The 27,534-nt window shown below is 39.0% G+C and overlaps 3 protein-coding genes across 3 annotated transcripts; 1 reads left to right on the top strand and 2 right to left on the bottom strand.

The window, feature by feature from the left end:
• Positions 1-2,391: 2,391 nt before the first annotated feature.
• On the bottom strand, positions 2,392-3,902 carry plekhf1 (pleckstrin homology domain containing, family F (with FYVE domain) member 1). Its single transcript, XM_043245399.1, has 2 exons — positions 3,730-3,902; positions 2,392-3,540 (listed from the first exon to the last, which is right to left on the bottom strand). Exon 2 carries the CDS (start codon positions 3,526-3,528, stop codon positions 2,659-2,661), a length of 870 nt encoding a protein of 289 aa, XP_043101334.1. The 5' UTR covers positions 3,529-3,540; positions 3,730-3,902; the 3' UTR covers positions 2,392-2,658.
• Positions 3,903-5,550: 1,648 nt separating this feature from the next.
• pop4 (POP4 homolog, ribonuclease P/MRP subunit) lies at positions 5,551-8,024 on the bottom strand. Its single transcript, XM_043245588.1, has 7 exons — positions 7,884-8,024; positions 7,644-7,696; positions 7,248-7,468; positions 7,081-7,158; positions 6,893-6,954; positions 6,641-6,742; positions 5,551-6,073 (listed from the first exon to the last, which is right to left on the bottom strand). The coding sequence occupies exons 1-7, from the start codon at positions 7,888-7,890 to the stop codon at positions 5,937-5,939; spliced, it is 660 nt and encodes a 219-aa protein (XP_043101523.1). The 5' UTR covers positions 7,891-8,024; the 3' UTR covers positions 5,551-5,936.
• A 307-nt stretch (positions 8,025-8,331) lies between these two features.
• shcbp1 (SHC SH2-domain binding protein 1) lies at positions 8,332-24,326 on the top strand. Its single transcript, XM_043245587.1, is given in 14 exon segments — positions 8,332-8,635; positions 8,897-9,088; positions 9,176-9,291; positions 9,400-9,608; positions 11,689-11,784; positions 12,244-12,474; positions 12,810-12,987; positions 14,414-14,534; positions 18,231-18,362; positions 19,687-19,805; positions 20,044-20,130; positions 20,811-20,952; positions 23,509-23,570; positions 23,572-24,326. Coding segments are annotated over 14 exon segments (2,052 nt in total). The 5' UTR covers positions 8,332-8,547; the 3' UTR covers positions 23,851-24,326.
• The last annotated feature ends 3,208 nt before the right edge of the window (positions 24,327-27,534 follow it).

The raw sequence follows: 27,534 nt of genomic DNA, 5'->3' as shown, positions 1-27,534 counted from the left end.
TGAAATGTTTGGTTTTGTTGTGCAGATTGAGACCGCAGGTTGTTAACGTAGACTATCTTTTTCATATCACGGGGGACTGCATAGGCCACAAAAAACAGAATCATCATAATTTGAGCTCGGTTATGTTGTAGCATACTGACGATATTTCTTCTTGAGCATGGAAGAAACGAAGGGTGTTTTTGTGTTTAGAAAATACTAAAAGAAAGAAAAAGTCTAATGACGATTTTAGTTTTAGTTTTCTCCTCATCACATTTTTTTGTCGCTGGCCAATAAAACCACAGTGCCTCACTCTTTCTGTACTTCGCTCTTCGGTTCGCGATGGAGTGCGGTTCCTGTGGTTTGATGGAGAGCAGACATTTTTTACTTAGAACAGCCTACGCTGAAACCCCGCACATTACGCATAAAAGTACAAACACCAGTTTCACTACAAGGGGATTGTAAGGGTTGTATAACATTGGATGTTTTCCAAGAAAAATGTTACCGCTTCCTCATATCAGGTGTGTGTATTTGGACATAGCATTTATTTCTGGTAGTAAACATGAAAAGACGTAAAACTCTTCCAGATACACTCACTCAGTGATGACCTTAAGAAAGTAGTCCACCGAAAACATTTAAATCTGTCACCACTTTCATGTCATTTCAAATTACAATGTTTTTATCTTTGAAGCATCATTTAGGGAAATGTCTTGTTTAATGTGTGTGTGTGTGTGTGTTTGTTTGTAAGTCAATGGTCATCGAGATCCCTCCAAACATCTTCTGTTGTTTACTGCAGAAGAAGAAATATCATGCAGACTTGAGGGTGAGCGCAGAACGACAGCATGCTTATATTTGGCAGAACTGTGCCTTTATAGGCAACAAAAACTGAAACGTTTCAAATGTAAGAGTTTTCAATGTAACAATTTCCATATAGTTTATAATATCTTGTGCATTTATAGTCATATTAATTGCGTATTTAATGTTAGACCTGCCTGCGATGCCAAGAAATTAAGCTTGTGGTAAGACTCTCAGACTGTAGTGTGTTTGAGTTTGCTACACTGCATTTATTTAATTTTTTTCTCAGAATTTTGCTCAGTTCGCTAACAGTTTTCTTCGGTAACGTGTCTCTGCTCAAGTGGGTTGTGTTTTACCTCAGCGTTTCCGTAACTATTTCTGTCTGTCTAATAATAGGAACAAATGAAGTATGTGAAAGCCGAACTGACAGCTGAACAGGTTTTGTGAGTTACTGTAGATAAAACTTTCTATACACGGTGTGCCAAAGCTCATCAACTCGTTGTGGAAATTAAGTTGTGCATTTCGCAAAACAGAGTTGTTTTCTCTCTTTCTGCTTCCATATGCAAGAAAAAAAAGTGAAAAACTGCTTCAGCCTACATGTGCACATTTGAACTCACTTAGGAGCTCTCGGTCTGCCTCGGTTAAATGATGCTTTCTTTGATTACTCAGCGATCGCCTGAGACTAAGTGATTGTTTAAAAGAGATAAATGTTATTTTTGGTTTGTAAGGCAAAGTTAATTTGATTTGTTCAACCAAAAACACGATGGTTCTGTAGAGGTTCTTCGCTGGTTCTATTTAGAACCTCATCTTTCCGAAGAACAGTTTTATGCTGAAACTCGTGAGCTGCCTTCGTGTGCACCTGTAAAATGACCTAAACAAAATAACATCCCAAATAACTATCTAATTTCAACATAACGATGATTTCAATGTTGGCACACCATCCACCTTTTTATTCAACCTATGGGTGAGACTTCCATTACAGGTAAATAAGGAGAGAAACGACGTGCAGTAAAACTGTTTGCTCTACAAACCAGTGTGTTCATAATTAAGATAATACATTAAAATAAAATGATAAAACACACATTTTACACAACTATAAATATTGTACGATACTAACATATCTGGAGAAGTATGAGCCAGGAAGCTAGACCCATAATTCACAAATGACCACGCCCACTTTTACTTAAAAAAAAACACCCTTCTCGCTTTCTTCTCACTAATAAGCTATTAAGCGTGTCTCATATCAGTTCAGAGTTTTCACACTTATTTAATGGTCATGACTCACAACTGTGGCATTTCTACTCATTTTAACGTGTGCAGTGTTCACTTAAGTCTTTAAATTTCAAAAAATAGAATTATCAAAAATGTAATACGACTCTAGTTACTTATTGCAAACCTGGACTAAAATACTGAAATATGTACCGTCTGTATGTTTTTTGCAATCTCGGGTAATAACTTTAAGAATACTTCTGCTACTGAATGCGATATTATCCACACTATAAATGATCATTTAGGAACGTTTTGATTATTTCTTCAGTTTTTTAATAAACATGTACACTCACAAATTCTGGTGCGTGCGTGTGTGTGTGTGTGTCTGTGTTTAATACGATTACCAAAATATTTGAATAATGCTTATTTATTGCACCGATTACAAAAGTACATAGTTCCATCAGTTCTACACAAGCTATAATATAAACATCTGCTACACAATAAAGTTACAATATACGTACACATGCAAATATACAAAAGTGCAAAGCAATAGAAGTGACTCAAATACTTCCGTGCAAAATCAGTGCTAGTGTCTCTGTGCTCTTGTTCTCGGGAGAAGTGCAACACATGGCGAGCTTCATCGTAGTTCATATTAGTACTTCATCGCCTCTGTCAGGTTTAGAGTCCACAGACAGGAGGACTCTTGTGCTCAGGCTTTATGTAGCAGTAGGGGGAGTAACCCTCATCTTCCGGGCTATTGAACCACTTGGTGGGCACCTGGTACCCCTGCTCACCGGACTCGTCGTCGCTGGACGTCTCGTACTCGGGTAACGTCGGCGCATCCTCGACGGAGTTCTTCTTCCAGTGCTTTCCCTTAGCTCTCTGCTTTCCCTGCTCATTTCCCTCATGAACGCTGTTCGCGCAAGCCCGGCAAATTCTCACCGGTCTGGAGGAGATGTTCGGTATCAAGGCCCGGCTCTTTGAGCAAGCTCTGCATACTACATAACCGCATCTCCTGCAGTGGTGCCTCCGATTGGCAACGTTGAATCGCCTGGAGCAGCGCATACAGATGGCCGACGCCGTGTCGGGGATCCAGGTGGCAGCGAAGTTCTCTGCATGGTTGTGAGCGGGAAGGCCCTTAACCTGCACTAGCAGGGACTTGTACTGCTTGATGTGTCCCATCCACGCTTTCTTTTCCTCTGGCGAGGCCGCCGAGACGTAGAAGGACTTGCGCGGCGTGCGGATGAGCCACTGGTTGGGCATGGCCATACCGTCTTCCAGGTCCTCCTGCTGCACATCCTCCAAAGGAATGACCTTCTGGCTACTGTTCCAGCGACCGGGCACCATGATGCTACCGTAGACCAAAATGTCGTTGAAGAGGAAGAACGCTTTGGGTTTGGGTCCGCGTCTGCACTGCTTCGATAAGCAGCCCTCCCCCACCAGAATACGGCCCGGTTTGAGAAGCATCTTTCCGGTTCGGCCGAAGGTGCTCTCCACCGCCTGGATTCGCTCGCGGTTCTGAATGGTAAAAGTCAGTTCTTCTGCCATTTTTTGGATTGCCTGTAAAATGCAAAAGCAATGATATGGTCAAGTTGATTTTGATGGATTCACTTTTTCCAACATGTACATTTATTTATTCATTTCTTAGCAGTACTTTCAAAAGTCATTCACCCCTGATTACTCTTATTAACGAAATTATACAACACACACATGGATGTTCAAATATCTTAAATATTAATTTAACAATACCTGATTGCTGTAAAAAGTAGTGAATTATCGTTGGGTAAACAGACCGTATCTGTTTGCAGTTCTTTCGTCCTTCAAACGCCAATAAAAATCGCTATAAAAAAATATTCCTCTGCGTTCAGCACGACAAATCTCTTCTTTCTCCGGGCAGGTTGTTTCGAGCCCTTTTATAATGTCGTGAGCTCGTCTTTCCTGTTTGAAAAGGGGAAATTCCAGATCTTCTCTGAAGTCTGTGCTGTTTTAGAGGCGGAACCTTCCTTGCTCATCAGATTGAATGTAACGCATAACAAACGCTGTATGTTTTGCACATCAGACGAATCAGGTTAATTAATTGGTTTAAAGCTGAAATAAAAATCTATACACATTAGATGAAAAATTAAATCACGTTTGCCAATGCATTAAATGTTAAAACAAAATTCACAACCGATAAATTAAAACTGTAAAGGATCTACAATAATTCTTTCACAGCACTGATCAGATTTTAGAAATTACATTCTTTTGCCGTAAAATAAAAGAGGTAAATAAGTGCAGCCATTTTTATGGGTATTATTCAAATAATTATATGAGGAGGATAAACTTTCTTCATACGCACTTCCTATTACAGCGAAGCGAACAGTTAAGTCTATATTTGCCGTTTATCTTATAATCAGTATTGGCTTAGACAACAGAGAACTCTTTTATCAGATTTACTGATACGTCAACAGTGACGAAACGACAAGAGAACGGTGACCCTTACACCGGGCTGAAGCCATAACCAGTCGAGCAAGATTTTCAAAAGAATTTTCTGAGGAGACTGTAAACAACAGGCTTTAAATATGTTTACGGCCTATACATGTGACAAGAAAGTATAACTTTTTTGTAGCAGTAAAAAAAAGGTTTTTGAGGAAGTGCACATCCTTTTGATGCAACGCTATTGAGACAGTGATTTCAGAGGAGGAGACATTTAATGTAAGGACCTCTTTTCTTATAAAAGTTATTGCACAGCTGAATGATGAATGGAGTTCGTGTGCATTTGCAAGAATGACGACATCCATTATTTCAGTACATAACAAGCAGTCGTATTCTCCTTTAACTCAAACAGCGTCTGTACTCAAAAGCTGCACTATGCTCTCAGAGGAAAAAAAAATAAATAAAAAAATAACATGTAATAAAAAATAAAAATGAGAAAACCTGTTCTGTGTTTGGTACGGGAAGGAGGGATTTCCCTGGCATTACCAGAAGGGGCGTTTGCAAGTCAGCTAACAAGGAAAAACCTTGACTGAGTGTCAGGCCCAGTTTCACTGTGGGACAAAAAAAAAAAAAAAAAGTTCCTTGTTTTGTAAGCTGGCAGATATTACAACATATTCTTCAGTGAAACAAAACCACAAAACTTATTCCAATTCTACTCGATGCTTTTAACTGAAATCTGAAGCGGTGTTCATTCAACTGCTACTTATGTATTAAAATAAACATTATACAATCTACTTAAATACCTCACACTATGAGAAAATAATTGCGTGATATGAACTTTGTGCAGAGTCATTTTTTTACTGGTGGATATGTGTGTGTGTGTGTGTGTATATATATATATATATATATATATATTTCTACATAACCAGGACCTTGTTATCTCAGTGAGTGGCTACGTTTCTATACGCACAAGATCCAATGACCAGAATTTTATATATTTACGACTTTATTTTTCTACTAATTGTTCAACACTTTGGTCAGCCTTGTGGCTTTTTTTTTTTTTTTTTTTTTTTTTAAATGTGCTCTATGAATAAATTAACTTGAATCTACAATCATGTCATCTAACAGTAACAAAAAAAAGACTTGGAAAACGTCTTTAAGGGAGAAGCACTTTTATTTGTAGCATTTGCAGTGCTGCCTACGCCTGACAATGCAATAAAGCCATAAATAAATAGGTTGTGGGATGTGTCAGGTACGATTAAAAAAAAATAATAATAAAAAGATCAAAATTCATTCTCACGCCCTCAAAAAAAATAAAAAAAGCTCCCCCTGGTGGACAATCAAAAACAATTAACTTTTCTAAATGGCCCATATAGTTTCACGACTGGCCAAAAACATAAATAAACAGAAGAAAAGAAAAGTGTAATAACAATACAAGGAGGAAACAAAAAATAATCCGTAATGATTAAACGTCTTCTCTTAATTCTCCAGTATAAGTAAAATTATACCGTTAAACTTGACATGATGTTTAAAACGTCCCTTTACAAGTCGATAGTTCCTTTAACTTTGAATTTCTTTGCCGACCGCTCACTGGAGCGCAGTTCAAACTTGCTGCCATAGATGTGCGTTACGAAATCATCAAGTTCCACACTGAACACACTATTCCTCTTCGGGATGACTGCAGAAAGAGAGCAGGGAAAAAGTCAATATTCAGAGGGATTTCATGTAGAGCACAGGCTTTACAATAAATGAGCGACATTTGTTTGAGAGGTTAAAGTTGACCAACGGTCAAACAAAACTGAAGAACAGATCTTTCCACACAATATATTTCGACAAGACTTTGTTTTCTCAGTTTCATTTAGGCACAGGGGTTCTGAAAGGTGGCTAATGACTGCGAGGGGGAAGTTTAGAAGTGGTTTTTTTTTTTTTGCCACCTATCTATATCTATATATATATCTATATCTATATATATCTATATATATATATATATATATATATATATATATATATCTATATTTATCGATATATATATATACTCTACTCTATCATATCTAAATATTATATCTTTATTTTGAGTTATTGTTTGAAATAAATAACAAAAATAAGATTTTTCTGGACTATATATTTCACCTATCTATATATATCTATATGGGCAAAATCTATATTCTCCATCCTTCGGTATATATACATAGATCTAATAAAATATTAGTACCTGTAAAAATAATGTATGCATTTACAAATATACCTTTTAGTTTGTCCTCTTTCGTAATGATTTTGAAGACGTGCTTCAGTTCCTGCACCAGGATGCCAGTTAGACCAACATACGAGGGGCATTTTGATCTGACAACTACAGGGAAAAAAAGAGATGAGAGACAGAACATGAGGTTCCACTACACGCTAAAAATATCACCATTAAATCGAATCAGGATACACCGCCGCTAAAGCAAAAATGTGTTTCTTTGTTCACAGACGTTTTCCAATGCGCATGACGCTGTACCTGTTAAGACAGCACCGTGGAAATCAGCTTTCAAGAGCTTCTGCTGGATCATCTGTGGGTTGCTGCATTCAAAAGAAACAGGCAGCACATTCATGGAGCGTTAGCGAGACTGGAAATGAAATTACATCCCAAAAAAAAAAAAAAAAATTCTGAAGGGCATCTTCCAGATATTATGACACGCATCTTACCTTCCCGGTTTCAGTCCATTACACAGATCAGCAATGTACTGTTTCCATAGCTCATGCAGAGGCAAGAAGAGTTCATACCTACAATAATCACCAAAGATGCATGAGTGATTTTAGCCATAAGCAGTGCTTTTGTGCAAAACACGATATTACAGTTGAAGAGAGGGTACTTTTGATGTTCAGGTCTGAGCTGGTGTATTTTCAGCTGTCGTCTTTCTTTGGCACTCAGTCCTTTGGCCTTTCTTTTCTTTCCCTTCTTCTTCTTTCTTTTATATTCCAGTATCACCGCTTTGTACGCTATCGCTTCATCGATGTCTTTACTTTTCATTTGGGGAAGACAATTCCTCAGGAAAGATGCGGTGAACGCATCCGCCGCCGCTGCTTGCTGAGACTGTGAAAAGTGACATTTCGACAGGTTTGTCAAGTTTTTGTAAGTCAAACAGCATCTGTTCCGAGGCCCCCGTGCAGAGCCCGACATAAAAAGCCCTTTACATATTAACGGATTTAACAAAACGACTAGTATTTCTACAGCGCGGATTAGGAAAGTAACGCTCATGAGGAGTCACCTTGATTCCCAGTATCTCGCTTTGTTTTGGCGGGAGTGGGGATTGCACGACACCTGGGGAAGTGAAAATAGTTAAAACAGTGTAGGGTTAACGTTTGTTTTCTTTTGGCTAGGAGCGAGTGAATGGCGGCGACCTTGAGTTTAGCACGGAAACGGGTTCCGGGATGGTCGCAGCGCAATGTATTAAACAACGGTACATTGATGGGATCGTAAACAACACAAAAAGCCTCGTCGCACTTACTATCCATAGCTCAAAAACGCACGGGATCCAAATAACGCCGCTGCTGTGAAACCGCACGTGCTGACAGGAAGGACGAGCTGATCGCGGATTCAGACCAGAGTAATCGAGCGCGGCATCGTTCACCGTACATTTACATTATAAATAAATATAAATCACTGTGGAGAAGATTTATGTCTCGATGTATGGTATGATTCAGACGTGCAGACGTATCTTTACTGTCACGAGAGATAACACCCAGTTATGACATGATAACGAATAGTAGACTGCAGAATGAATGATAGAGTGATAAAACGTTCACAATGCGATCTACAACATAACGTTACATTTAGAGCGTTCGATTCACGCGACGAGTTTAAAATACGTGTAGTCCCCCTTTAAGATTGCGTCGGTTTGCCCCGCCCCCTCAGTTTATTGGGCTCTTCTGCTCCGCCCGGGCAGCGTTTGAAAATAGTTACAAGCGAAGGGAGGAGACCGACAGTTAGTTAATAACTTTGGTTAACTAAACTCTTTTACTGTTTTCCCTTCGTCGCTAAATTGACGTTTTAAACCGCAGCGATGTCTGAGGAGCTTCTGTGTCCAAAGCCGGAGGAGCCGAGGAACGCCGAGACTGAAAACAGCGTAGAAATCGTTATAACGCTGACCAGCGAAGATCCACCAAACAATCATGATCATAACGTCAGCTATCAGACAGCAGACAGAGGCAGAGGCTGCTGGTAACCAGGTCACACCAAACCACAGGCGTGTTTCTAAAGGTTTGTAAAGTTTACACGGTAACATCATATGAATTTAACCCATATCTGTGACCTCTCCCATATAAAGTTACTTTGTATGTAGTTTACTTTTTTTTTTTTTTTTTTTTTTAATAAATAAATATTTCAATCCAATGTCTGATTTTGCGACATGCTGTTTGTTTATTCATGTATTTAATATCAAATGATCCTAAATACATTTGTTCGATAAGTCTGTAGGCCACTTTATTAAGCTTCCATTGCTGATGTATGTTGTTTTTTTAGGGTTATTTCAGGCAGAAGAAGAAGATGATGATGATGATGACAGCGGAACCCATTATCTGAATGGAGATGAGAGACCGTGTACTCATCTACAGCGAGCAGAGAGGCTGGGGAATGGAAAACTGCCGGACACCTTCCAGACAGACCATCTTCTGTACTACGAGAGATTCAAAGCGTATCAAGATTACATGCTCGGTAACCACGCGAACACCTCTGACAGACGCTCGCAACGGTAAATGAGTTGATATATGTGTGCGTTCATAAACCTGAGGTGTTTGACAGGTGACTGTAAAACGTCTGAAGTGGAAGCCTTCACGGCTGAGTACCTGGAGAAGATCGTGGAGCCGTGCGATTGGCAGGCCGTGTGGCACACTGATGTGTTTGATGTGCTGGTCGAAGTAAGTTCATCGTGGCATGCCTTTTGGGTATTTACAATTAAAACGTGAGGAGGTAGTGCTATCTTCGCAGGGGAGTGTTTAGAAAGCTGAGGGTTGCCGTTGTTGTAGGTTGTTGATGTCGAGTGTAAGGAGCTAAAGGCGAAGGTGGAGCTGGTTCTGCCGATGGAGTGTGAGACCAGAGGCTGTGATCTTACTGAAGAGTCCATGAAGGCCCTGCTGGAGGCTACACTTCATAAAGTGCCTCTTCTCGAGCTCTCGGTTGTCTATGATGAATCCGGGGACTTTGATCAGACAGCTTTGGCCCTTGAACACCTCAGGTTTGTTAACCCTTTAAAGGTTTTTTTTTTTTTTTTAAAGCAGTCATGCAATTTAGTTTTATATTGGTAGAACAAACATGAAATGACATTTAACAGTAAATGCATATATTCACATACACTGAAGTTAAAGTCAGGTTGATTTAAAAATACAGTTAGCCTTTAATAGTAACAGTAGTGTGAAATGTATTCAAAATGTACAATTTAAAAGTGTAAAAGTTTTTTTACAAATAATTTTAATATGCTTATTTGGTGCTCATGAAACAGTTTTTCAGTGTCAAAGTTGAAACTTTGTGTGTATGTGTATATATGTGTGTGTGTATGTGTATATGTATGTATGTGCATTCATATGTACACACACGTTTAACTGCATAAGCTACTAATTAGTAAATGCAATATTACAGGTGCTGGTCATATAATTAGAGTATCATCAAAAAGTTGAACATTTCACTAATTCCATACAAAAAGTGAAATTTGTATATTATATTCATTCATTACAAATGGACCAATATACTTCCAATGTTTATTTCTTTTAAATTTGACGATTATAACTGACCTAGGCCTGAAAGGCCTTTAAATAGTCTCTCAGTCTAGTTCTGTAGGCTACACAATCTGTAGGCTGACTTAACAGTTGCCCAAAAGATGACTATTGACACCTTGCACAAGGAGGGCAAGACACAAAAGATCATTGCAAAAGAGACCGGCTGTTCACATTAATAGAGAGACGGAGAGAAGGAAAAGATGTGGTAGATAAAAAGTGTAAAAGCAATAGGGATAACCGCACCCTGGAGATGATTGTGAAACAAAACCCATGCAAAACTGTGGGGGAGATTTACAGTGGACTGCAGCTGGAGGCAGTGCTTTAAGAAACACCACGCACAGACTTATGCAAGACATGGGCTTCAGCTGTCTCATGCCTTGTGTCAAGCCGCTCTTGAACAACAGACAGCATCAGAAGCATCTTGTCTGGGCTAAAGACAAAAAGGACTGGACTTCTGCTGAGTGGTCCGAAGTTATGTTCTCCGATGAAAGTAAACTTTGCATTTCCTTTTGGAAATAAGGGTCCCAGAGTCTGGAGAAAGAGAAGAGGCACAGAATCCACGCTGAGGTCCACATTCAGTGATGGTTTGAGGTGTCGTGTCATCTGCTGGAGTTGGTCCACTGTGTTTTCTGAGGTCCAAGGTCAATGCAGCCGTAAACCAGGAAGTTTTAGAGCACTTCATGCTTCCTGCTGCTGACCAACTTTATGGAGATGCAGATTTCATTTTCCAACAGGACTTGGCACCTGCACAGTGCCAAAGCTACCAGTAACTGGTTTAAGGACCATGGTATCCCTGTTCTTAATTGGCCAGCAAACTCGCCTGACCTTATCCCTATAGAAAGTCTATGGGGTATTGTGAAGAGGAAGATATGTCAGACCCAACAATGCAGAAGAGCTGAAGGCCACTGTCAGATCAACCTGAGCAGTACCACAGACTGATCGACTTCATGCCACGACGCATTGCTCATACTTTTCAGTTGGCCAAGATTTCTAAAAATCCTTTCTTTTCTTAAGTAATATTCTAATTTCCTGAGATACTGAATTTGGGCTTTTAGTTGTCAGTAATTAGTTGTCAGTTATAATCATCAGAATTAAAAGAAATAAACATTTGAAATATACCAGTCTGTGTGTTATGAATGAATATAATATACAAGTTTCACTTTTTGAATGAAACTGGTGAAATAAATCCTCTTTTTGATGATATTCTAATTATATGACCAGCACCTGTATTCTTCATTTTTATTTCTCATTTCATTCCATAACACGTGGACTACATTTTGAAATGTGTAATGAATACCTTGCATATCTTGGTTTGAGTATCTAATGAAATTAAATTCTTTGGCTCATCCTTTGAGTATCAAAAGAGTGATGAGAATGGACAGTTGTATACCGGTTTGCGGTTCTCAAAAGGTTCTTCTATTACATTTTAAACTGACTGGTTAAGCAGGTTTTCCTATCACTCTCCCTCCACAGTGCTTTCTCATTCCTCCCCCTCCTCCTCTCTATCATTCACTCTTGCGCATTTCTGTCTAATCCCCACAGGTTTTTCTATAAGCATATCTGGAGGAAGTGGGATGAGGAAGATGAGGACGATGACTTTGATTACTTTGTTCGTTGTGTGGAGCCTCGTCTTAGGCTGTAAGTGTCCTCTGTGCGTCCTGTCTCTTCCCCCGAAGCATGACCGCGTAACACTGAATAAATCTAAGCGTTATCCCAGCAGCTCTGTGGCTGCTGCAGAGAAGCTCCGACCACCAGGTGGCAGTGTGTACTCATTAATGAGCAGTTCATTACAAGACAACAATATAAATAGCTTGAAGTAATGCAAATAAATTTACTTCGCAAATAATTTATAGAGTGTGCTGTTTAATCCGAGCACAGCATATATAATTTTAAACTCGCATCAACGGTGGAGATGGCATAAAAACGAGTCTAATTGTACGATTGTGACGTTTTTTTTAATTGATTTGATTTCGACTTTTTTTGGTGCCACTATTTATGCAGAAATGACACTTCATCACCTTTTAATGAGTACAGGATTTTCTGTCAGCTCATGTCCGTATTCCTCTCCCCCTCCGTGTTTTTTTTTTTTTTTCACAGGTACTATGATGTCTTAGAGGATCGTGTTCCAGCTGGTCTTGTAGCCGAGTATCACTCAACGCTGGCACTCTGCTTTGAGAAGTTTCAGGAGTTTTCCAGCCTGAGAAGTGGCTTGGACAGCGACTCTGAATCTGAGCAAGACAACGTATCCATGGTGGAAGGACTGCGTCTGTATGAGCAGCTGGAAGCACTTAAACGCAAGCTGCGTATTATTGAAAACCCGCTGCTCAGGTGATTATTACTGCTGCGTGCGTTGAGATCGAGAGGTGTTTGTACATATGTACCCACAACATGACTTTGCTACTCAAATCCAAGTTAATCAGAAGAGTAACGTAATGAGTGTAATATTGCAGTCGGGCATTCATGCTTTTTGAAGCATTGACTTATTCGCGTTTTCAAAACCCCCGGTATCGATATGCATGGCTCCGTAATTAATCCTCCGTTTTTCCTAGTTACTAGATTCCAGATGGGATCGAAGACGTGTCGGTGCGAACAGCTGCGTTTGAGAGAGCGTGCCTGTTAGTTCCTTGGGTTGCTCACCCATTGCTCCCGTGTGTCCTTTGCAGGTATGTTCTGGGCTACAAGGTGAACTCCGGGCAGCAGTCATGCAGGGCAAAAGGGCCACGTCCCGCTGGCGGCCGAGTGGTTCACTTGGTATCTGCCTCGGCCACAGTTCAACAGCTTCAAAGCTTGATAACTGACAAACTGATGCCCCACTATTCGAGTGAAGAGTTTGAAGTTCAGGTGTGTGGATAACCCTTTCTCTGCTGCAGCTTTTCAGAAAAAATGGTCTCGTTTTCTCCAATACTGGCTTTGTAAATGGGGATTTTCAAAGGGGTTTATGATATCTGGACTGTGACATGGAGAACTGTAGAGAAATGTTCACACTTTAGCCTTAGTGATATTTGTTATACATTATATAAGGTTAAAGTTCTCCCTTTCACAGTCCAGATGTTGTGTGTGTAAATGCAAAAGAATAAAAACAAAGATCTCATTCATGCTTGTGTATAGTCTGTAAGCAGGATGAAGATGAACAACAGAAAATATTACCAATAATATTTATTACTGTTTTCACATCTGAGTGATTAAAGTGAGGTTTTATGTATTAAAACACCTCGGTTAACATGAACTTAAAATGACCTGTACTTGTAACACATTCATGTGTCGTTATTAATGGTAATCTTTACCAATAATTTAAGGTCGTCATTAACAAACATTAATCTTTTGATTTAATATCAACAAAGACTGATTTAAGACCCAAGTTAGAAATTAAAAATGGGATTCAATGTGGATTGTGCTGTTCACATTGTTATGAAGAAGAACAAAAACCAGATCTGAGTCACACATAAGCAAAAAAACAAAGAAAGAAAGAAAGAAAAGGATTTTGGCCACTTTTGCATGCATTCTGAGCTAAGCCTAGTTTCAAGCCATGACAAGACATTTGAGTGGGAAATATGGTATTTGAATTGGAAAAGGTCACTTCCACACTTCTGGGAGCTGAATCTGGATGGAGGATGGTCTGATCGTCTAAATAAAGTAGTTTCAGACAGGGAAGGTAGAGTGCAAATCCTCCCCAAATGCTGATATTAATGCCCTGCTCTCTTTCTCCCACAGCCTCTGATCACTGTCTTTTAATTTCCTGGGTTTACCTCCTAAAGGTTAATATCTGCCTGAGAGCGCTGGCTGCCTCGGAGCTCTCAGAAAAAAATCAAATCATCGATTTCGCTCGTGCTAGTATAATTTTATGACCACTAGGACTCCGTGCATAATTTTGCAAGTAAAATCTCATGTGTGCTCTCTCGCTTCTCCGTTTTCTGTTCAGATGGTAAGATTAAAGAGCGCCTTGTGCAGGAAGTTGTTAGGAGGGTCTGATCACTAATGTCAAGGTGCTGTAATGCAGGATTTGTAAAGTTTTGTTCATGCGCTGGCTCATGTTTGATCTCTCTTGTTACTGTGAGCCAGTTTATCCCTCAAGAACTTGTTAAAATGGTGCAGATGTGTGTGTGATCAGATACCTCTGCTCAACCCCACTGAGGCGCATTCACTTACGTGTTTTTGTGTGTCAGGCTGTTTTTTTTTTTTCCCCCACTTCCTGTGATTTGAAATTCAGTTGGCTTTCAGGATCAGGATGATTTGAGTTGGAGTAATGGTGTGTGTTTTTTGATCCCAGTTTCACAGTGACCCAGTGCTTGCGGTCAATGCGTGCTATGAGGGGGATGTGGTCATCGTATGCCCTGGCCTTTATAGCATCACCAGCTCCATCAGTATTGTTGACTCCATCGAGGTTGAAGGTAATCACATGATTCACCGTGTGCATGTTTGTCCGAACTGACCTCGTTTGGAACTGACAGTTGTTGACATTCATAACACTTTGCGCCTACACTGATGTTGGGGCTTAAAGTGTCATGAAGCTTCCTGTTTCAGCACTGGTTTTTAACACCTTAGATTTGATAAAGACTCCATAAATGAGCATGTAAAGCTACGGAAAGGTGGGCATGAAGAGGGGAGAAAACATACAATAAAAACTACAACACAGGTATTATACATACAGATAATATCATTGTTAGTTGTGTATTTTGATAAGCTACTGTTCCATAGAGTTCATGTTCAGATGCAACGCTGTATCAGTGCCCTTATTTGCGCATGTTACTTTAGTATTACATGATATCTATGAGTACGCTATGCTAGTTCATGTGGAGCATGAGACGATATAAAATATGTTCGCAAAAACTTGAAACGTGCTTACTGTAGCCCGGATTTGAACTACGATCCTCACAGCGAGTGTTGGTAAACCTATCGTAATGTTCAGCGCAGAAACCGGTCTCTCATGCGTAGTTACATATTAAATACGGTTACGGTCATGATTACAGAGATGAACTGACAGCACAAAGCTCTTTCATGAGATTTGAATTCTCTGCTGTAATCCAACCTTACGCCTACAGCGCAGTGTTTGGATCATAAGACTTTATTCTCATGAATAATACTGAGAAAAGCTTGGGAAGCTGATGATGTAGACGCGTTCTCTCCAGCCAATCTCAACGCCAAATTAACGCATATACTTTAATTTTCATGACATTGGTTCAGCTTTTTTTTTTTTTAACTGGAAGAATTTTTTTGAAAGGACTCAAAAACGAAAAAAAGATAATCGCTTATCTCTTAATAATTGGAAAAATTAGTGTTTTCACTGATGTGCAACCTGCAATTTTCCAAAATCATTTTGAAAAACAAAAAAAAGAGTTGAGTAAAAAAAAAAAAAAATGAAGACCATGTAAAATCAATGGGAAATTTAAGGCATCCTTATCTTGGGAATTATTCAAGAATATTTCCACTCCATCTGTTCGACTTCATCTGTTCGAATTTTTATTATTATTTTTTTTAACCCTCACAGAGTTTCAGAACTCAATAACAAAGGCAGAGTCTTTTTGCATTATGTGCCAATAGCAATAAATACACTTCACATTAATTTAGCTATTAAAACTAATTGTAGTCATTTGCAGTCACATGCAGTCTTTCACATGCAGTCATTCGTTTTATTCATTTAGCAAATAGTCACTACAAGTGGATATTTGGGGAAAAAAAAAATTCTTTTCTGTCTGTGCATCTAATTTTTCATTTTCCATTTGACCCCTAACACAAATGGAGCAGTCTTTTAACACAGCAGGAGGGTAACATTTAGATTCTTTGTTGTACCAGATCTGTGACTTTTTTTCTCTTTTCTCTGAAAAATGAAAATGAGTCTCCAAAATAATACTACAAGTGTGGAGGGCAGTGACAGTGAAATGAAATTTAAAAAAAAAAAAAAAAAAAAAAAAAAAATATATATATATATATATATATATATATATATATATATATATATATATATATATATATATATATATATATATATATATATATATATATATATATATATTATCCCTTTGAAAGGTAGTGACAGTCATTATTGGGGCAAGCACTAAATTGCGTAATTAGATTTACTTTTTTTTAAATAACTAGTAGTAATGCATTGCTTTTAAATTTACAACAAAAGTTACTTTTTCAAATAAGTAACTCATATTTTTGTTCCTGTGTAATCACTGACACCTCTCCTGTCCCGTGTTGAGGAATTGGGAGTGAGGTGCAGAGGCAGAGATGCTTTCTTCAGCCGGAGGCTTTAGGGGTTTTTTGTGTGTGAAAAGGCCTTTACAACTGCCAAAAATGTGTGGTTGTTGTTTATATGCATTACTTTTAAAAGTAGCTTTCCGCACTACTACTGACATTATTGGTGTCTAAATGGTTTGCCTAGTTTTAGCTGCAGCGATGTACAGATGTTGACCTTTATCGTCCGATTGGTTTGGAAAGTACTTTCTTTTGTTTTCTTCATCTACCTCCATCTGAAACTGAGAAAATCACCCGTGTCTTGTACTATTCTTCTCCCTTTAATAAAGCTTTGTGATACAGCATGCTTCATAACACTAAGTCAATAGTCTGGCACCGGGCCTTGTTTGTCAAAATGGTTCCCTGGACGTGTATAAAACGAACACCGCAGTCGACGTGTAATATTAGAAAGCCTGCCGAGGTAATTGAGCTCGATGGTGCAATAACCACCTTTCAATGATGGGGGGGCGGAAATTAATGCATGAGGAATGTGGAGGCAGGCGAGCAGAGAGAGCACAGGGTCAGGGTCGAGTCTCTTTATGCAAATGGACGACCTGCAAAGTCAGATAGTGATGAAGTCAAATGAGGAAGAGGAAAGAAGGCCTGGAGGACGCTGTTTAAATATGGAGGTTTTGTGTGCTTGGCAGTCCCTCCTGCAGCGTCAGGGAAGCCCTGAAAGAGGAGATAACGCACAGGCGGCTGCTGGCTCTACTACAGGAGAAGAGCAACTCAATTAGACCACTGCCAGATTACCATAAAAGAACTCAGCTCCCTGCGCTAAAGGTCTTTGATATTTAGCGAAAACGTCACACACATGCCTCTGTCTCAGGCTACGGCTTTATCGCCAAGATTATTTGAAGGAGCTCTAAAGAGTTTTGCATGTTTTTAGAAGTGATTGAGTCATTGAGATCTGCAACAGTGTTGCATTTCGGAGTTCAGGAAGTACGGTCCGCGAGTCGCTGATTTTCCAATTCAAAGCGTCCCACTGCTGTCAATTACGGTGAGATCTTCCAGCAAATCCACCGTTGTTACCTGCAGACGTAGAAGTGAGGATGGTGCTGTGACCTTATTGGTCTATATTCAGCCTTTGGCATTTGAAAGAAGTGTGTGAGCGCTGACCAGGGGGCTCAAGTTCATCTGGGCATTGTTAGAAAACTCTGGAAGAAACCTGCTTCAGGACCATCTGTCAAAGAGCAGTGTGTAATGAAGCCGGGCTGTCAAACTCTGCGGCTTTGAACCGCTGCTCTCGCTGACCTGCCACCACTATCTCTAACTGAGATGGTGCTAAGCTGACCTCTCAGTCATCAGTCTGCCGGCTGATATAAACTCAACATGCTTGTTGATGGTCATTTAGCCACATTGTTACTTGGAAACCATGCGTCTAGACCGAGAGACGGTCTAATTTCCATAGAGAATTAGGTCCTTTATGGAGAGGCTTTTTCTATAATGAGATGTTCTTTGCTGGATGGTAGGCCTAGTGGTAAATGACAGTGATCCATCAGGGTTAAGGGCCTGTCAATTTCCCCTCAGCGTTTTTTTTTTTTTTGTCATGCAGGTTCAGAAAATGTTTTATTCAAAGAGTGCAATTTTAACGGGTTCTTGTTAGCGGTGAAACCGTTATCGCCGGCCTGTTTTATAACAAGGTTGTTTTTGTGTTATTTAAAAGAGGCATAAACAACTTTAAATGTCCATGAATTGATTTAAGCTGATTTAATTTTTTTTTTTTTTTTTTTTTTTTTTTTTGTCAAATACATTTTTTGTGCTTTTTGTAAATTGCTTTGAGTACAAAATGTAAGGGTTGGACCTAAAATCACTTTTTCTAGAGCCATTTCTCTCCTGTCTTCCCTCAGGATACGGTCTGCCGGATGAGGTGGTGATCGAGAAGCGTAACAAGGGTGACGCATTTGTGGAGTCAACAGGAGCAAACGTCAAACTCTTGAATCTAAAGTTCATACAGCAAGACGCCATTGAAGGCATCTTGTGTGAGTTTCAAAGGAAATTGTCCTGCTTCCTTCCCCCTTTATCAACTGTTTGTAGAGGAGTCTTGAGAGATTGCTGCTGTTGAATGGACAGCAGCATGTTCAACAGAGACCTGACATGCACACTTTGCTCAGACGTTCATTTGGCCTCTACGGTAACAGGAGAGTCATCTTATGTTTTTCTTGTCATTTCATTGGAGAGCCATTCTGGCATGCCTAGCCTAGGGAGACTTTAAATCTGTTTCCCTGTGTGCGGCTACACGAAAGGTTTGCTTCCTGTGGGATTTCTGATCTGGTCAGAGTAACAGGCTTGTTTATTATCCACTGGATGTCTTGCTGGATTCCAAAACATTATGTTCCCTACTAAGATTGTATATTTTTCTCAGCTAGGATGCATTATATTGTTAAAAAAGGGCGGTGAACACTATTAAATTGTTACAAAAGGTTTCTGTTTGTTTATATTAATATATATATTCATGAAAAAATGCATCCTGATTTTTACTAAATATATCAAGCAGCACAACTATTTACAACATGGATAATATTAAACAATTTCTTTACTAAATCAGTATATGGGATGATTTTTTTGAAGGATCACGTGACTCTAAAGCAGTGGTCTCAAACTCAATTCCTGGAGTGCCACAGCTCTGCAGACTTAAGCTCCAACCAGCTCCAAGATGTTTTTAGTGGTCCTGAAGACCTTGATTATCTGAATCAGGTGTGTTATATTAGGATTGGAGATAAACTGCAAAGCTGTTGGCCCTCCAGGAATTGGAGTTTGAGACCAATGCTCTAAAGACTGGAGTAATGTTTTTAAACATAATATTTATTTTTCTTTCTTTTTTTTCCACTATATTTTAGTAAAATCCTGATTTTTAAAAAATGTAGCCTTGGTTAGCATAAGAAACATTAAATGCAAACTGTACTGACCCCAAACTTTTAAACCATAATAACAATCATTAATAAAAGATCCGCAATAAAGATATACAATGATATAGATGTATGATATAATTGCATGAACAACATTTCCAGTTGTTCGAAACAAACAGTTTGAAGTGGTTCACAAATATAAATAAAGCAGTGTATAAAAGATGCTATCCGCCTTAACGTTTTCATACTCTGAAATCGGGATAACAGATCTTTTTCCCTTTTGGAAACTATTAGTCAACAAAATCTTTGTGATATGCTACTGTTATTTAATTTTTATGTTTCTTATATTCAATATAACCTAGGCATCTTTATATAAGACCAGAAACTTTTCCTCCTTGCATGTCCTGTCACCGCCCTCTAATGTCTTTTCGATTGGTCACCCTTTATCTTTCATCAGGTGTTCGCCAGGGGAAGCTGGAAATGGAAAATTGTGTGATGCAGTGTGAGACCACAGGTGTGATTGTGCGATCGGCGGCCCAGCTCTGCATGAACATGTGTGACCTGTACGGCTCCAAGGTGAGCTGCACTAGCACACGATACCTCACGTAATTTATAAAATGACTTCTTCACTTATAAAATGAATGTCTTGCTCTACAATCTATTCATTGCAGTAGTTATTACAGCATGAAATAGAGATGTAAAAGGTCTTGCCAGCAGCGTTCTTGCACTGATTTACCACCGTTTTACGAAAGAACCTCTTCTTCATTGACCAATACCATTATCGTTCTGATGGTCATTTTGTGCTCTGCTTTAGGGTGCCGGTGTGGAGATCTACCCTGGGAGTGTATGCAGTCTGGTGGGCAACGGCATCCATCATTGCAAGGAGGGGATCCTGATTAAGGTGAGGAAGATGGATGAGCTTCTGCTCTTCTAAACGCCTATAGATTAGCCCGTCTGGCTCCTGGTTACTGCTAATCGTTGCCCAGGCAACAGCAAGTATCTTACCGGACCCAACAGAGCCACACTTTAGAGCTGTCTTAGTATCGTATTAATGATCTAGTGGATTAATGCATTTAGAAGACCTCCAGGGAAGTTGGCCTCTTTAGTGTGTTAGTGGAGTGGGACTTCACTGGCTACCGTGGGGCGTCTTTGATGCTAATAGCTTTAAGCCGTGTCACCAGAGGTCAGTACACTCACACAGTTCAGAGGAAATCTTCGAGAAGCGAGTGAGCACCCCGGAGTTGCATGGCTTCATTTGAGAAAGCGCGTTTCAAGAAAGCCATCGCATAATGCTTCAGCTCAACTCGGCGTCAGTGTTTCACCTGAGAGCAAATTAGATTCACACACAGGTAGCAGCATCCCAAAAGGATTTTTCCACAATTAACTCCGGCGGAATAATTGGATTTTATCTGCCTTCCTAAAGCTCTGTGCGTTTGTGTACATGCTGCGCCTTCCCAACCTCAGTCTTTTATTCTTCCCCACTTTGCTTAGGCCAGAAAAGTGATGTGAGAGAGTGCGTGCACATGTTCATTTGTGTAGGCATGCTGCGTGTTTACCACCCCCCTGCTTCCCCTTTGGCAGGATTTTGCAGACGAGTTGGACGCCATGCCTAAAATCACCATGGTGAATAACGTGATCCACAACAATCAGGGCTACGCTGTTATCTTGGTCAAGCCAGGTGACGCTACCGCGGAGGAACCGCCCACAGAGACCAATGCCGCAGGTGCGTCTTCTTCTGCCACCTCAGTTCACAAGCAGCAGGACATATTCTCGACACCAGCTAGTTCATTAAGGGGGCTTATCTTGAAGTACCTAGCAGCACCTGAAGTATAAACGCTAATGCCTCGAGGTTTTGTAAAGAGAAAAATTGCTTCAAGCGCTATAGATATTGCTAATCCAAAACGAAAAATGGGAAAAGAATGTTTGCACAGATCTTTTTATATAACAACTGTTAATGGTGACCAGCTTGTCAAACTACAAAATGGCGCAACACCTATTTGTGATAAACTTGATTTGAGTTTTAATGTAATGTACTAGTATTTAAAAAGAGTAAACATTGCACATGTTACGTTTTCTGCAAATATTACTACAAATATTAAATAAATAATAAAATACAGTCATGGATTCCCAAACCCAGTTGTAAGATGAAAGGCTTTTTGACAAAGTATCAGAAATTCCAATACTTCTACATGATTGCATGTTCAAGGTTCCCAGGTGCCACGTGACATGCAGTTAAACAAATAAGTGTTTGTATTGTTTTTTAATAAAAAAAAAAAAAAATTTTTATCCTGTAATTTTGTTTATTGTTATACATTTACCTAACCTTAAATGTATTTGTTATCAGCCATAACACAATTATATGTCAGAATTTGTAAAATAAATTGTAGTTATTTATTGATAATTGCTCTTAGTCAGTGAGCTGAACCTAAGAACCAGTCCAGTTTGTAAGTCAGTAAGTCCAACTGTATAGCTTCAGAGATCACTCATAAGTCATTAAAAGCAGTCCATAAAATGTGATTTAAAAAAAAAAAAAAAAAAAAAAAAAAAAATCTTTTACTATGAGCTGTCATAGTGTGGATAATGACAATTACTTATTATTTATTAACTAACAAACCTTACTGTAAAATGTTACCGCTAATCTTTTTTTTTGTAATTTATTCAGAATTTTCTTACTGTTTACTGAAAAATATAAAACATGCTTGAGCTTGCAAATAATACACAACATAAATAATACATTCATGTGTCCAGGCCGTCCATGTAAGCTCTGAATATTTGTATTATTTTTTTGGTCTGCTGGATGTCCTTGGTTTGTTGTATGGGGAATAGTACTATTCCCCATACTTGATGTTTTTATAACCTTATAATGTATAATACGCACATCTCATCTCCTTTGCCACAAATTAAATAGGCCACAACCAGTCCCCCCATTACTGTAAATGGTTCTGTGCATGCCTGCGTACGCCACGCGTCTATATAGCTTGTGAAGGAACCCGCAGGACTATGAGAAAAGTGCTCTACTTTCTCCTGCGGTAATATCTGTGAAAATATATTCGCTTGCATAAAATTTTTGTTAAAAATGCCCCCCTGGGGCTGTTGGAAGGCCTGTCTGTAATGACTGCCATCCCCACGGTACTTTTCTTCAGCAGGATCGGCTTTTTTCCCCCTCTCTCTCAGCCAGTTCCATATTGAGAAAAGGAAAGAACGTATTCAGAAATGCGCTTGACATTCAATGAAGGGCAGCTGTGAATGCAGTATGCTTAATTTCTGAATTATGCTCAGCAGAAGGCATCTCGGCTTCAAAATAAAAGTAGACCCCACTTCTCCCTCTGGTTCCTTTGTTTCCGCCTCTCACCGTCTGCCTTTGTCTGTTAGATGCATTGGCATAGTGACTTTCTTTTCTGCGTTGAAACCTCTCTTACATGAAAAGAAAGTGCAATTTAAATAGTTTCGCTCGACATATGCGAATGTTTTCATTTGGGTGTTGGTTAGGGGAATACAGAATCTATTTTCTTTAAAATAAATGATGTTATGCATTTTTATTATGCAGGTGAGTTACGCATGGGTTGATCCGTAGCCATTTTTGTATGTGCAGGTTAGGAGTAATTTAGATTGCAAATCTCATTGTATTCAGATGAAACCGTTTGAATGAAATATAATACATGTTGGAAAGAAAATGTAGGGTATAGGGTAGCTCATCCTTGCAGGTCTCAAAGCAAAGAGAAAGTTTTATACTATACTCCCGAGTATAACTGCTGGTTTTCCTAAAGATGCTTTCTCCTATATAGGAAATGAAAGTCTTTCAGTCTAGTATTACAGTGTAATTGTTCTTTGTGCCATTAATGACTTTGTTTGCCAGGAAGGTTTAGTTTGAGCGCAGAGGCCCTCCATTTAAGGGAGAGTTGTAGATGTTTCAAACGCATCCTTTTATTGTACCCTATCATTTTCTGGCTGACTATAACCATTCATATTGCTCCCTGCTGGAAGGGTGAACGAGAGCGCTTTGTGTTGACCCATCTGTCTGTGCTTCCTGCTTTCTGGTGAGGAATTAACAGAACAATTCGCTCAAAAATGAAAATTGCGTTATTCCAAACCTGCACGACTGTTTCTGAACTGAAAATTCAGTCCGTGTTTGTTCCAATTATGTTTGCACCGAGACTTTTCTAGTTAAGATTTACCGTTTCCTTTAAGGTTTGGGGTTTTGGATAAAACATGCTAACGCTAAACAATTCAAATCTAAATGTGTTCTGAAGCTTGTCGTGCGCCTCTTTTGTTTTGTCAGATGAGAAAGAATTCGAGGACAACGGAGTACAATCAGAGGCAGATGTAGATAATGATGATGATGATGATGATGATGATGCCTGCCATTGTCGTGGAGGAAGAGTGCCCAGTCATCAAACATGGCCACTCCGTCCCTCCAGACTTCACTGAGGGAAATGATGCCATCAAGCAAGAGTTGGTTGCCACATCGGCCAAGAAACATGGGCTTCAGAAGAGCAGGATGAAAGCACTAGGGGCCATGCAGGCGGATGAGAATCTACTCTCACAGGAAATGTTCATTTCCATTCATGGAAATCAGTTCAAGCACAACGGAAAGGGTAGCTTTGGGACCTTCCTGTACTGATGTCTTCTCTACGACAAGCACGCACAGACACACTTTACTGTTTAATTATTTATTCTGCGTTTCTTCAGTTTTTGCTGCGAGTTTACTTTGTGAGCCTTCATTAATTACCGTGTGAGTGAAATGGCTAAATGAATTAAATGTGCTAAAATGTGTAGCCTTTTTAAAATTTAGTTTTTATCCTGTGCCTTTTTGGATGGAGTTTTTGTTTATCGGGACGTTTTTTTTGAACACTGAAACACTTGTGCGTATAATGACACAAAAGAGCAGCACCTCGGTTTTTCATGTTTAAGAACGAGTCTGTTCAAAGACACATTTTGTTTTGAGAGAGAGTTCACGTTTTGGCCACATTCTAGTTAATATAGTCACTAATAAACACCGAAAAGCATCTTGTCACTAAAAGAGCAAGGAGCAAAAACATTTTCCTCTCCTTTATCTCTCTATATTTTGTAGAAATAAAGTTGTTTTATTGTCCCAAATGGCAAATTGTGCTTTGTTGTTTACTTTATAAAGAATAAGAGAGTTACTGGTTTTGCTGGTATTCATTCAACTTAATTCTCATTAATTAAATACACTTTATTTGATGCTTAGAAAATTAAAGGTAAACCACTTTATCATGTATACCTTTTGAATAATTTCATAACCCAGCATGCCCTGTCAAAAATGGTCTGTTTAAGGACATCAGCATTAGCCAAACTTTGCAAGGCTTTCATTTTAAGTGGGTAAAAAAAATTTACCCCAAAAAATCATGAGATATTTAAAAGGCATGAAAGTGAAATATAACCCTACAAAATTCATTGGAGGACATGAAGTGAAGAACAATTAAATAATGAAAATGGTTTGTCTTTTTAGTTATTTATCCTTCCTCGTAGCACCAAGTTAAATTCAGTTTTACGCCGAATTCATTTATGAATCTTAATTCAATGCGTTTTTAGACTTGGCACTCGCATGTGAACTGTTGCCTTAAACTGCTGTCTAAAGTGTGCGTTTAGGAAAGGCCAGTTGTCTTTTAAAGGAGACTTATGGGAAAGAATTCTCTTCCTGTTTATTACACTCTCATAAGTTTTTCTCAGTTTCATGAGACGTCGTCGTTTGTTGTATAGGTCAAAGTCTTTGAGTGGAATCGATAAAAAAAAAAAGAAAGAAAGTGTATACACCTTTCTTTTTGAAGGGGGCATAAAGGACCTGGGGATTATTGATTATTTTTTCCTTCTACTGATTCATCTGGCATATTTTAGATGCAACAGAAATGGAGGGTAAAGAAGTGACAGGCTTCTTTTGTGCCAATTGTTTTATCTTCAAAAGAGGTGTCACAGTCTGGACAGACTAAAGCAAGAGCTTGCAGCCATGGAGGACTCTAAAAGTGTCCCATTTTGAAGCGGTGTCCTTCAGACCAGCGAGCGGTCTAGAGAACAATGCCAGCGCCGTTGTTAAAGGTAAGGGCGACTGTCAAAGCCACTGAAGGTGCAGTTAGTTTCGGTGTGTCCCCTATGACTGTAAACATCGCTACCCTCTCCTTGTTTTCTCCCTTCCGCCTCAAAACTAAGGTGACCTACAATATCTACCAGTTGCTCATTAATTGTGACAATGAGTGTTTCACCTTCAAGAGTTTGTGATGCTGCATATGAATGCTGGAGAAGCAAGCTGCTCGTGTACACTTTAAATACAAGATAGCGGTGAATGCGGTTTGGTTAATTAGCAGAGCTGTCTGTTAATTAAATGTCAGGGAGCATCGTCCTTCTCTTGAGGTTGGACTTTTCTGGGATGCTGTTATTTAAAAGCTCCTCGGTGGAGTGAGAGAGGCCGTGTTTTGTAAAGTTTTGACGGACATAAAGGTTTGTTGGTCTCGTCCTGACTACCTCTGCGCCCAACTCTATTAAAACCGGACAAATGCTTTGACCCGGGGGTTACGAGATCTGAGGAAACGTGGATACAAGAATGAGAGCTCTGATAATGTCAGGAATAAAATTGTTTTGCAAGGTGGTTTTTCTCCCTCCGTGTAGTTGCTTGACCTTTGACAATGATTGTAAATTGTAATTCGTCAGCTGAGTTAATATTTTCATCTTTTTAAGTAGTAAAATTAAGTTTGTTTCGGCACTCAAGTGTGAAATCGTTTGTATCACTCGGCTTGTCTATATTCCAGACGTTCAGTCTGCATTAACGGGTTCTGACTCTGCAGATTGCATCGCTCAGAGAGGAAATGTCACTACTGCGTGTTACTCCTGCTCCGTCTGCGTTTGGAATTGTTTCGTCCGGTAGAGCAAAAAGAGAAGCAGAAGAAATAACCCACGATATCGCAGAATGGGAGTTATTCAGTATTAGCCAATTGTTTATTCAGCTGCTGTATGATTTATCTCTCAGCTCTGGTGTCTGTCTGAATGCAGTTTTGACAACCTTTGACCTTTTGCAGACAAATAATATTTAAACAACAGCACTCTGACTGCGTAATTGTGTTTAAAGAGTGATTAAAATCTCCCCGTAAAATAGCAGAAAAATCACTCTTCATTTGATGACGAGTAACATCTGTGATGTCATGTGACCCTGGACCACAATCCAGTCGTAGAGGTATTTAGATTTTTTTTGAAAGTGAGATTTTATATTTATTTGAATAAATAAGCTTTCTGCTGATGTATGGTTTGTTAGGACAGGACAATGTTTGCCCAAGATGAATTCTGGAATTTGAAGATTTTTTTGAGCTACAAAAAAAAAAATAAATAAAATAAAATCACCTTCATGGTTCTTAGCAATGGAACTACGTTTTGATATTTATGGTAGGTGATTTAAATGATGTCATCACTGAACATGACCTTTATTTAATATCCTAATGATTTTTGGCATTAATCTTTTTTTTCTTTTTGCTGTTACTACAAATATACCCATAATATTTATGACTGGTTTTGGACTGGAGTCACTTTTTTTTTATTAGATGCACATTTATGCTGGGTTCCAGAAGTTGGCAGTTGGATATTTTCCATCTTCTACTTAAAAAGTAGTTTACTTTTTTGTTTAACTTTTGCTCAATAATTTCTTGTCAGACATCTAGAAATGCATAGGCTACCTTTATATTTAAAATGAGATGGTTTTTAAATGATGAACAATGACAATAAACAGATCGTTGATTTCATTTTGCTATAACTAGCTGAGCACGAAATGTTTTTGTTGAGTCACAGTGCAGTCTTGTAGCCTGATTGACTCGAATATCATCTCCCATCTCAGCCAATCAGAATGTTTTGCTCATATAAACACGAGATGTGCATATTAACGCATGTATTTGTATTGTATTGATATGGAAGAACTAATTAACAAGCAGCGGAGCTTTGTAAAACAGCTCAGAGTAATCATGTCATCTCCATAAGGATGACATGATTACCAGAACACATTCACCGGGATTTCTGAAAAGGTCCTATTGCTGTTATCCATCTCTTAATGTTTAAACTTGCCAGTAATTTACCAGTAACTGTGTGAAAGCGGTCTGACTTAACTCTTTCTACGCTGTGAATATGAATTGCTTAACGTTCATCGGGGGAAAACAGTCTGTATTATCTCACTAGATTTGCAACGTCAATCATTTATAAACCTTTGCCAACACAGGAGAATACTTCGACCTATTTCTAATCCATTTAATATATGCCGTTTATTGTACTTGATTAATTAACTCGATTTTAAAATAACGTTTCGGAGAAACGT

Source organism: Puntigrus tetrazona, chromosome 7, assembly GCF_018831695.1.
Source record: "Puntigrus tetrazona isolate hp1 chromosome 7, ASM1883169v1, whole genome shotgun sequence".
Lineage (NCBI taxonomy): Eukaryota > Metazoa > Chordata > Actinopteri > Cypriniformes > Cyprinidae > Puntigrus > Puntigrus tetrazona.
This window is presented reverse-complemented; position numbering and strand designations above follow the sequence as displayed.